The 9824-nt window shown below is 35.0% G+C and overlaps 1 protein-coding gene across 2 annotated transcripts in view; it reads left to right on the forward strand.

Annotated features, from left to right (window-relative positions):
- The first annotated feature begins 839 nt into the window (after positions 1-839).
- LOC112512689 (polyribonucleotide nucleotidyltransferase 1, chloroplastic) overlaps positions 840-9824 on the forward strand; it is a 22646-nt gene continuing 13661 nt past the window's right edge. The window contains exons 1-12 of one of the 2 annotated variants that reach the window (XM_025118790.1): positions 840-1147; positions 1888-1956; positions 3172-3278; positions 3404-3446; positions 3946-4029; positions 4964-5028; positions 5134-5290; positions 6070-6126; positions 6847-6960; positions 7188-7451; positions 7809-7883; positions 8468-8581. In XM_025118790.1, the coding sequence (XP_024974558.1) occupies positions 869-1147; positions 1888-1956; positions 3172-3278; positions 3404-3446; positions 3946-4029; positions 4964-5028; positions 5134-5290; positions 6070-6126; positions 6847-6960; positions 7188-7451; positions 7809-7883; positions 8468-8581 (1428 nt within the window). In that variant the 5' untranslated portion in view covers positions 840-868. Of the gene's footprint in view, positions 1148-1887; positions 1957-2039; positions 2122-3171; positions 3279-3403; positions 3447-3945; positions 4030-4963; positions 5029-5133; positions 5291-6069; positions 6127-6846; positions 6961-7187; positions 7452-7808; positions 7884-8467; positions 8582-9824 lie in introns of those variants that run through there. The other variant, XM_025118799.1, reaches the window with a different exon arrangement.

The following is a 9824-nucleotide window of genomic DNA, read 5'->3' on the forward strand; positions in this document are numbered from 1 at the left end:
AGGATTTTTATTTCTCTTTGGATTTGAACCTGAACCTCTAGACATTTTTGACCTTTGAAGCCCAAGTTCAAATCAATCAGACACCTTTTTGATTGGAATTTTTACATTATCAAGTATGATTTTATGAGTCTTTTTTAATAAAATAGAAATAGATCAGTTTCGTTTGAAAATCACGAATAAAGGAAACAAGAGCTTATAAAACACATTATGTTTGTGTATTGTTTTCGTTTCTTCTAAGCAACATAGACAATTAGACATTGTATTTATTTACCAAGAAAAACGAAACAAAAGGTTTTCAGAAGAAATAGAAATTCCATTTTTCTATTTTTGAAAGTTGTAGCAAACATGGCTTATTAATATATCTGTACGCTAATTCAAAAAGCATTTTTAATTATTATATTATGACACAGATTTTAAATTTACTAGAATGATATTCATAAAATGTATCAAGATACATCTCGATTTTAATGTTTCGTTTTATTTTATTTCGATGTTATAATATGATTTTATAAGATACTGAAAAAAAGAATATGTTTTTATTTTTTAAATAAAATATAAATTTAAAGGTATTATAGAATTTTGAAAAAAAAATGTACCCATTTTTCTAATTTTTTATTCATATATTTTTCTTCAGAAAAGAAAAAAGAAATATTCATATATATTGGGTTTTTAAGGATTTTAATATTTTTAAAGGACCCAAGAAAAAGGGCTCCTCACGAACCGGGCTAACTGAGTTGGGCCGGGCCAAGTTGCTCCTCTGCAAATGCTGCGCGCCAGCAACAACGGATAAGAGTCTCCTCCTCCGGCGCCATCGTCTTCATCCCACCACCACTATCTCTTTCTCACACACATACTGGTTGCTATCGAAATGCTAGCAAGCAGTAGCTTCCATGGCCGACCTTCTTCTCTTCTTGGACATCCAACAAGAAGTAGACACAACAAACTACCTATATCCTACTCCTCCTTTACAAAACCCCACACGGCTCCTTCTGTCTCTACTTTTCTTTTATCGAGAAGAATTACCTCAAATCGTTTCAAGATACGAGCTCTAAAGCGTGAGTCTGATGGTGCCTTAGCCTCAGAAGAAGAAGCAAGACCGTTTTTTCCGAACCGCCATTCCGTCAAAATTCCTGTCGGAGATAGATATGTAAGTCAGGCATTTCGATTCTGATACAAATGTTACATTTGAATTGCGCAGGATTTTGAATTCCCTCGGAAACGAAGTTGATATATTGTATTATTAGGTTCCAATCCTTTTATACGGAAAACCACTCCACACAATGGACCTACTTACACTAATTTTTTCCAATAAAACTATCTATAAAATGAATTGATGGTGTATTTCCACCTGAGAATTCTACTCGACCAAATCCATATGCAATGGATGATATATACATCTTTTAAATGTATGTCTTATACCATACGCAACTAATATAAATTCATGTAACTTTGAGACCAACAGCTACAAGAATTACCAGTACTTTTTTGTATTGAAGTTACATGAATTTATATTACAAAGTACTTGGTTCTGGGTTTATCTCAAGAAGAATGGAAATTCAGACAAAAAGTAAAAAAATAAAGATAATTTGGTATCTGTTCTTTCTTGAGAGGTCAAACGTCCAGCATTATAAATGATTTTCTATCCCTAACAATATAAACATGGTGATGCTAATGGATTTATAGCTTACAAGCATACCTTTATCTTCCATTAAAAAATCATTTTATTTCTCTAACAATATAAATCATGTTGACAATAATTAACTTAAAGCTTACAAGCATCTCTTATCTTTCCATACCGCTCTCTTTCATTTAGTAGATGTCCTAGAAAATTACAGTGTTATTTCAAATCTGTCTTACTTGATGTGGTTTGTGTTTACACTTTTTCAGATAACTGTGGAGACTGGTCAAATAGGAAGACAAGCTAGTGGATCGGTTATTGTAAGAGATGGAGAAACTGTAAGTTTCTGAAAACAAATATGTTCATGTTCGCTTCTTACCATGTCCTTGCATGGGATTGAAAAAAACAATGCCTTTTCTAGATAGGTCATGTACGTTTTGAAAATGCAAGTCTGTTACATCCGTTATTGCTTATGATGAGATCTTGCAGCAGATTTTATGAAGGTGTGTTGAAATTTCATATGTACATTTTAGTGTTGGTTAAAAGAGTTATTTCAAATCCGTCTTACTCGATGTGGTTTTTTCATGTTCAAATGAAGCTTAGAAAATGCCTAAGGATTTATGGAGGGTTGTGGATGTATTGCGATAAATGGTACCTAGAATGATTAGTCACTCTCTGATTTAGCCTATCGTGGGGAGAGGAAAGACGTTACTCGCCCATACAAATATTTAGTCAAGTGTCCGAGTCTTGGACAAATGAGATCATCATGGTCATTGTTGAGCTTGCTATTACTGCTACACCTGGAAACTGCGGTCTGTGTTTTTTTGATTCTCAGGACTGCATCCCTTCTTCCACTAGTAGGGTTGTGCTCATACTTTGCCATGGGTGCAACCATACAACAAAAAAAGGACAATACCAACTTTGCTCGATAAGTTGTGCACATGTTAATATGTTATGATGTTAAGCGGAAAGGTGAGTTCACTGCAATAATGATATCATCACGGGGTGTAGCTGCAAGGGGCCAAGGGCATAGTTGAGGGGTAAATATGTCATGCAAATTGGGTGAAGTATTACATGACATTTTGGTTTACGCCTTGGATTCTTAGTGACAGATATTTTTTTAATTTGCCATTTGCTCTAGCCTCTATGTGTCTCATCTAGTTACATCTAACCTTTCAATTGTAGTCTGTCTATTTTATCCACTGCAAAAAGTGACACAAGATGAAGGTGCACTAGATACATTCTAGTAAACAATAGGGAACACACTTTCGGAGGAAAAACAAATTTTTCGAAATGCCTTTTGAAGAGTAAATTGATTCCTTTATAAGGGATGCTGCCACTTTTCGGCAGGGGCGGAAAATACCTCAGAAGAATGGATTAGAAACCTTTTGCAACAATGATTTTATTATATATTAGAATTGAAGCATTTTCTCTTCACTAGATATGTCGGTATCTCCTCTTTGCAAATGTAAATCTGTATGTTCATTTTTCGTCTACGTTATGCAATTTATTATAACAATATTTCTGAAGAATGGATTATTTTGTTTCTGCAGATTATCTACACATCTGTTTGTTTATCTGATGTTCCAAGCGAGCCTTCTGACTTTTTCCCTATGTCTGTAAATTATCAAGAGCGTTTTTCTGCAGCTGGTAGAACTAGGCAAGTATCATACCTTTTTTTGCCTTTTGTTTTCATGAAAAAGTTTACTATCTTTGCCTGAAAGTACTATTAATGTTGTAACACTGCGCACACAAAAGTTTTGATATTTAATTTATCTTTTCCAGTGGAGGATTTTTTAAAAGGGAGGGAAGGACAAAGGATCATGAGGTAATTACAGTGGCCTATGCTTTTTTCTTAATCCCTTTATTTATTTCGTATGTCTTATATTTGATGTTCATCAACGTTGTTATTTTATTTACTTGATAAGATTCGGTTTCTTTCAGTCCTTATGAGTCTATTTGAGGTTAATACAGAAGTTGGAGTTCCCATCCTCAGGATTGTGGAAGCTTGAATCGAGAAAACGTTGACTATATCATCATGATCCTGAGTTTCTTATACACCACATTTTCTTTCTACATCATTTTTGTTAACTATGTCGAACAATCAAGTGATGGTTAACTTTCTTCTATCTTATTCTATCACCCAATTTTCAATTATTTTGAAAATTTTCATGTGAATCATAGGGAGCATGGAAACTAAATTCTTGAAACAGTTTGTAGGTTGTATATACTACTTTATAGCCTCTGTCATGAAGTTACTTTAGATACAATATCTCATATGTCGATGAATATCAGAGTTCTGAATGATATTTATTACTGTAATACAGGTACTTATATGTAGACTAATTGATAGGCCATTGCGACCAACCATGCTCAAGGGCTTCTATCATGAAACTCAAATACTATCTTGGGTATGTACTTTTCAAATATTTTTGACTTCGTTCTTGTTGATTGGTCAAGTATCATTCTTCTTAGACCTTTCCCTTGTTGCATCAATCAATTTTTTGTAGATGCTACTAAAATATTTAAAGTTTTATTGTATATCGCACTGGATATGCTCCTTCAAGCATTCTGTTAATTGTTAAATTAGTTGGTTGACTTTTCTAGTTTTATATGATGAAATCATAGGACTTCGTATGTTCTCCTTTAAAGATCTGGATAACCATAAAAGCAATATGCTGAAAGTCAAAAACACAAAACAATGGAATGAAAATCTGATCACATGAGCCTGCTACCCTGTAGCCTTCGCCGCCTAAATGAGCCAGTGTGGTAACTGTATACTTTTCCTTTACATAAATGAATAGCAAAAAAAACTTAAAAGTGGAAATGTTGTAAATGAATATCTTAAATCCAAAACTTTATGTTTGTTGGATATGGTAAAACAAAGAAAGAGAAACCTTTTATCCCAAACGGGCTGGGTTATGCTAAAAATGAAACCCATCACAAATAGGAGAATAGAAGAAACTGATTGGCTAGGCCATAGTAACTTAGAGTAAAACCATGTACAAACATTTCTTAAAAAGCCTTGTTGAAATATGAATTTTGGAAACACCTTACCTGTGTGTCATGCCATGAGATCTCACCCCAAGATATGAAGTTGCTATTCCTAAGGCTACGTGGGACATTATTATTCACAGTTGATCTCTTTTTCTGTTCAATTAATTCCACTCTTTTTTCCCTTGTGTTTCAACTAAATAATGTGGATGCGAATAACATGCTTTATATTCATTTCATTGATTAATATCAAGCCCTATTGTTGTTATCTTTTGAGGACTCGAACTGACCTTTTTTGAACTTGGTGTCTCAATTTGTTGACTATACTTAATAGAGCCCATTCATTTGCAGGTTTTGAGCTATGATGGTTTGCACCCCCCAGATTCTCTGGCTGTTACAGCGGCTGGAATTGCTGTGTAATATTCAGTAACAAATTAAGCATTGTTGCTCTTAGATGGCATCATGGGTTATTTTTATTTTTGTTACCTGATTATAGTTGGTGCCACATTATATTTAAACAGAGCTCTCTCAGAAGTGCCGAATACAAACACTATAGCAGGAGTTAGAATTGGTTTAATTGGTGACAAGTTTGTTGTGAATCCAACAACCATGGAGATGGAAGATTCAAAATTGGATTTATTGCTAGCAGGCTCAGAAAGTGGGATATTGATGATTGAGGTTGTAACCGCTCTTCCGTTATTGTAATAGCTGACAGTATATGCACACACCCAGACATTAGCAAATAGCAACTAAGGTACTTTTGTTTGTTGAATACTTTAATAGCAGCCAACAGAGAATGGAAGGGGAAAGTAATGTGTTCACAGTCAGAGCTACTTTTTACCTTCCTCGTCTTAACTTTATATGACTAAAATGGCCTCACAGTACACTTGCTCATCACTTCCCTTTAAGCCAGAGCATATAGTTTTGAGCATGACCCTTTTTACTAAACCGGAGCTACTTCTAGTATATCCTTTAAGATTAATGCTGCACAAACCACTTACATAATTGCTCTCTTCTTTCCACATACTGTTAAAGCTAGTTTCCTGTGGCTATCATAAACACCATGTCAATCAACCTTTATCATGTTCCACCAGCACTGCAATGGAGTGACTACATCCTAGTGGTCACACATAGTGCAAGTTCACTTGATAACTTCTTTGCCAAAACGGTCTCCTTGAGTCTCATACCTACAATAATTTTTCTCAGCAACTGTGGTTTATCATGTTTGTATCTTCGACTTAAGGATAGTTCAACAATTATGATCTGATATGATTTTGCTTGTATGTTTATGCAATAGACTAGGACGTCGATATGCTATTTATACATCATTATCGCATGCCTGGTGATGGTTTGCTACACTAAATAAATTACTGTTATCATTTATTCAAATTCTGATGTTTTAAACAGATAACTAGTTTGCAGCTACTCATTGGTGTTTCTGTACTTATTAATTGCAGGGTTACTGTGACTTTCTTCCTGAAGAGAAGTTACTTCAAGCGATAGAAGTTGGCCAGGTTGTTATTTGTATGTGGCATAGTGCTCATGTGCTTTAAAAGTTTGTTGCATTTGCAATGTGGCGCTGATGCTTATGTTTTTTCTTTCTAGTTATTGTGCTCATCATAACTTAGTGTAAAAAAAACTAGCTTGAGATCAGCAAGAAGGCCATGAATGCTTGCAAAACCACTTGTCCACCGAGAAGAACACTTGGAACTACGCGACATTCCATGGCCCTTTTCCATGTCCTATATTCTACTGGTTTATAGGTGGTGGTGCATTCATAGGCCTGTTATGCCCTCTTTTATACCCTTTTGGCTCGCCCACTGGTTCAAAATAGTTGCATTTCACTAGTATACTAGGGAACGATTGAAGACATATAGAATTAAGTCCACAACCTTGCCAAAATATGTCAATGCACTACGAACAGGAATGTTCCCATCTCTGTTTCATCATTAATGGATTGTGTAATATGAAGCTAAACTGAACTTAGTTTCAAAGATATTGATATGGAAAATATTTGAGTTTAATTCCTACCTCTGAAAATTCCTTAGCAACGGGTGCTCAAACTTTCTCTTTTACGTTATTTGGTTGCATATTAAGAGCTATGAAATGTATCGTCTGTAATGCTAACACTATTATATCAGTTTGGATGGATATTTACGATTGTCAGGGAAAGTAGCCAGCTTTCACTTAAAATCTATGCATGTAACCACAACTATTTTTATTTCATGTGTTAGGATGCTGTACGAGCCATATGCAAAGAGGTGGACAATTTGGTAAAGAAGTGTGGGAAGCCCAAAATGCTTGATTCAATTAAATTACCTCCACCTGAGCTGTATAAGCATGTTGAAGTATGTGCTCTTTCTAAATATCTTTATATGGTTTCTATAGTTGACGGCTTGCATCAAGTTTCTTACTGTACTTTGAACATTAGGCTTTTATCATTTACGGCTTCTTTTCTTTGTTGATTTTATATAAGAGCTACTTTAGTACTTAAGTTGCTGATTTATCACCCAAAGAAATTCGTTGTTTTCTGCTCCATGTTTTCTCGTCTGCTCATAAAAAAATGCATATGCAGGAAATTGCTGGTGATGAGTTGGTCAAAGTGCTACAACTCAAAAACAAAGTGCCAAGAAGAAAAGCTCTCTCTTTGCTAGAGGAAAAGGTTCTGACAATACTTACTGAGGAGGGTTATGTCAGCAAAAGTGAAGTTTTTGTTGGTGCTGAGATAACTCCGGACATGTTTGAGGATGAGGATGAGGAGGAGGAATTTGTTGTCGATGGTGAAGTTGACGAAGGCGATATCCACATAAAGCCAGTATCTAAAAAGCCTGTTCCACTGGTATCATTCCACTCATTCTTGATCATATACATTTTCAAATAGACAAGATCAGAAATATGATCTTGAAATGATAAATCCACATCCAAGGTTGCTAAATGATTAAATACGATAAACGGGTCATATTCTTACTGCTGTTAGTCAAGCTGTCAACGGGTTTATTTACATTACTGGTAGTTTAGAAAAAAATGATTTTAAGTTGAATACCCCCTGATTTATTTCTTTTTTATTTTTCGTTTGTTAGATTATATTATTTACCCTTTCTAGTTTTAGTTTATCACCTAAACGACATTCTTGAGATTTTATGAAGTACGAGTGGCTGGGAAAGTCCATCAATGATTGTTTCTCTTTGCCATGTAGTTTTACTCTGAGGTAGATGTGAAGTTGGTCTTCAAAAGCGTTACATCAAAATATCTGCGAAAACGGATAGTGGAGGTATGCATATGCTGACACTTACTACTAAGAGATACACTGAAATGTAGATAGGATGAACATCATTATCTTATTTCTGATCCTAACACCATGTTGATAAAATTTTTGTTTTCTTTCTATATTTAATGCTTTTGGCATAGTGTCTACTTTATTGATATTATTGAACTCTGAGAGGCCAATGGACTTCACACAGTGCATACTAAGTTGTAATTACACTGTCTTCTCTCGAATTGATATAGTGCTTGTCATCTTAGTTCTCAAGATCCTTAATGAAACTAGTTGCTTTTGACTTCCTTAAATGCATATTGGTATTTCTTCATTATTCTTGATTATGCATGAACAGATAAATTTCTTTTTTAGCTTACTCCCAAGATATTTTGAAAAAAAACTTAGTTGAAATGTGAAAGGACACATTTACTGATGTAGATTAGGTTGTACTCTAAGAGCGTTACCATATTTGTTGTTAGTGATTGGGCTTTCTCCAATTAAATAACCTAAGCTTGATTCTGAAGTTGATTTCAAACCAACTGGATTCTTGTTCATATAATCACATCGTCTATCTTCTTATATTTGTATTCTTCATTAAGGGAGGGAAAAGAAGCGATGGGAGAACATCAGAGGATATTCGCATTATTGACTCGGAATGTGGATTACTTCCTAGAGCACATGGAAGTGCTCTCTTCACACGTGGGGAAACACAGGTTTGTTCAGGGTCTATTGTTGAATTTGCGTAGTCGCAGAGTAGCAAGTGTCATGTATGCCTGGTCGTGTGATTTTCAGTAACTTATAGCTTCTTTTCCAACAAGAGTTGTATTTCAAACACTACAATCTGATGTTTGTGACTTTTGATATTGCAAACTTGTTTTATATGATTAAGAATAAGAGACCTTGTTGTTTTCTAGTTTTCTTACTTTTACAATTACAGACTATCGTGACTGTTTAAGCTAGCTGATTTTGGTGAATTTCCAATTAAACCACACTATATTTCCTTTTAGTTCACTTCGAAAATGTCATTGCATGTCATCAAAAAAGTTCATATGCATCCTTAGCTTGGGTATTTGCTTTTCTTTTGTTGTACATAATTATCCTTGTGTTGGTAACCTTGATTATTTCTGGGTTGCTTGTACGTACCCAACTTGTGCATTTGTTTGACATTATTTATCCTACCAGTAGGAGTTTCTATTGGTTTAGTCTTGCAACGCATGAGCAGCATATAGTCCAACTTGTAGCCTTTCATGGACAATGAGTATACAGAGTTTATTATATAGGTAGCGCAGTGGTACAAGTGGAATATTATTCTTTATGCTAATCCTATGTTCATCAGTTCATTAAATCCTAGCTAAGTGGTAAAATTTGCCTTAAACCAAGTCTTGTGTCCAGGTTTGACTCTCAATTGAGGCCTTGTTTTACCTGCCCTTGGGACTGGAACTGATTGGTTGCTTGTTGTGACAGCCAAGGTCTAAATATCGTCCCACTTCCCTCATCGTGTTCTTTTCTGTTCAGCATGGGTTGTTGGGATGTCGGCATCCTCTTGGGACAACCTTTGCTAATAAAAAAGGCACTTACTTTTTTCTTGATGTATATGTGCTTAGTAGGTAACAGTTATCTGGAGTACAATAGTTAAAACAAAGCTGTTTTGCTTCTTGGTTTGTAGATATTATAAACTTCATTTTATACTTGTTGCATGCATTCATCTTCCCTAACTTTTTTGTCCAATTTGCATGTGGTGCAGCATGTTACATGGGGTTACAGATAAACTTGGTAATTATGTATGTATATATCGATTACAATCAGGGATATATATAAGAGATACATTTACACTCTAGACCCTCTAATATAATTATATATATATATATCACACTTAATTGTCTAATATTCCCCCGCAAGCTAAGGCCGGGGAGCGACCTGTAGCTTGGACCGTAATAGGAGAAACCGTTGTGAAGG

Source organism: Cynara cardunculus (assembly GCF_001531365.2).
Source record: "Cynara cardunculus var. scolymus isolate 2C chromosome LG 1, CcrdV1, whole genome shotgun sequence".
NCBI classification, from domain to species: domain Eukaryota; kingdom Viridiplantae; phylum Streptophyta; class Magnoliopsida; order Asterales; family Asteraceae; genus Cynara; species Cynara cardunculus.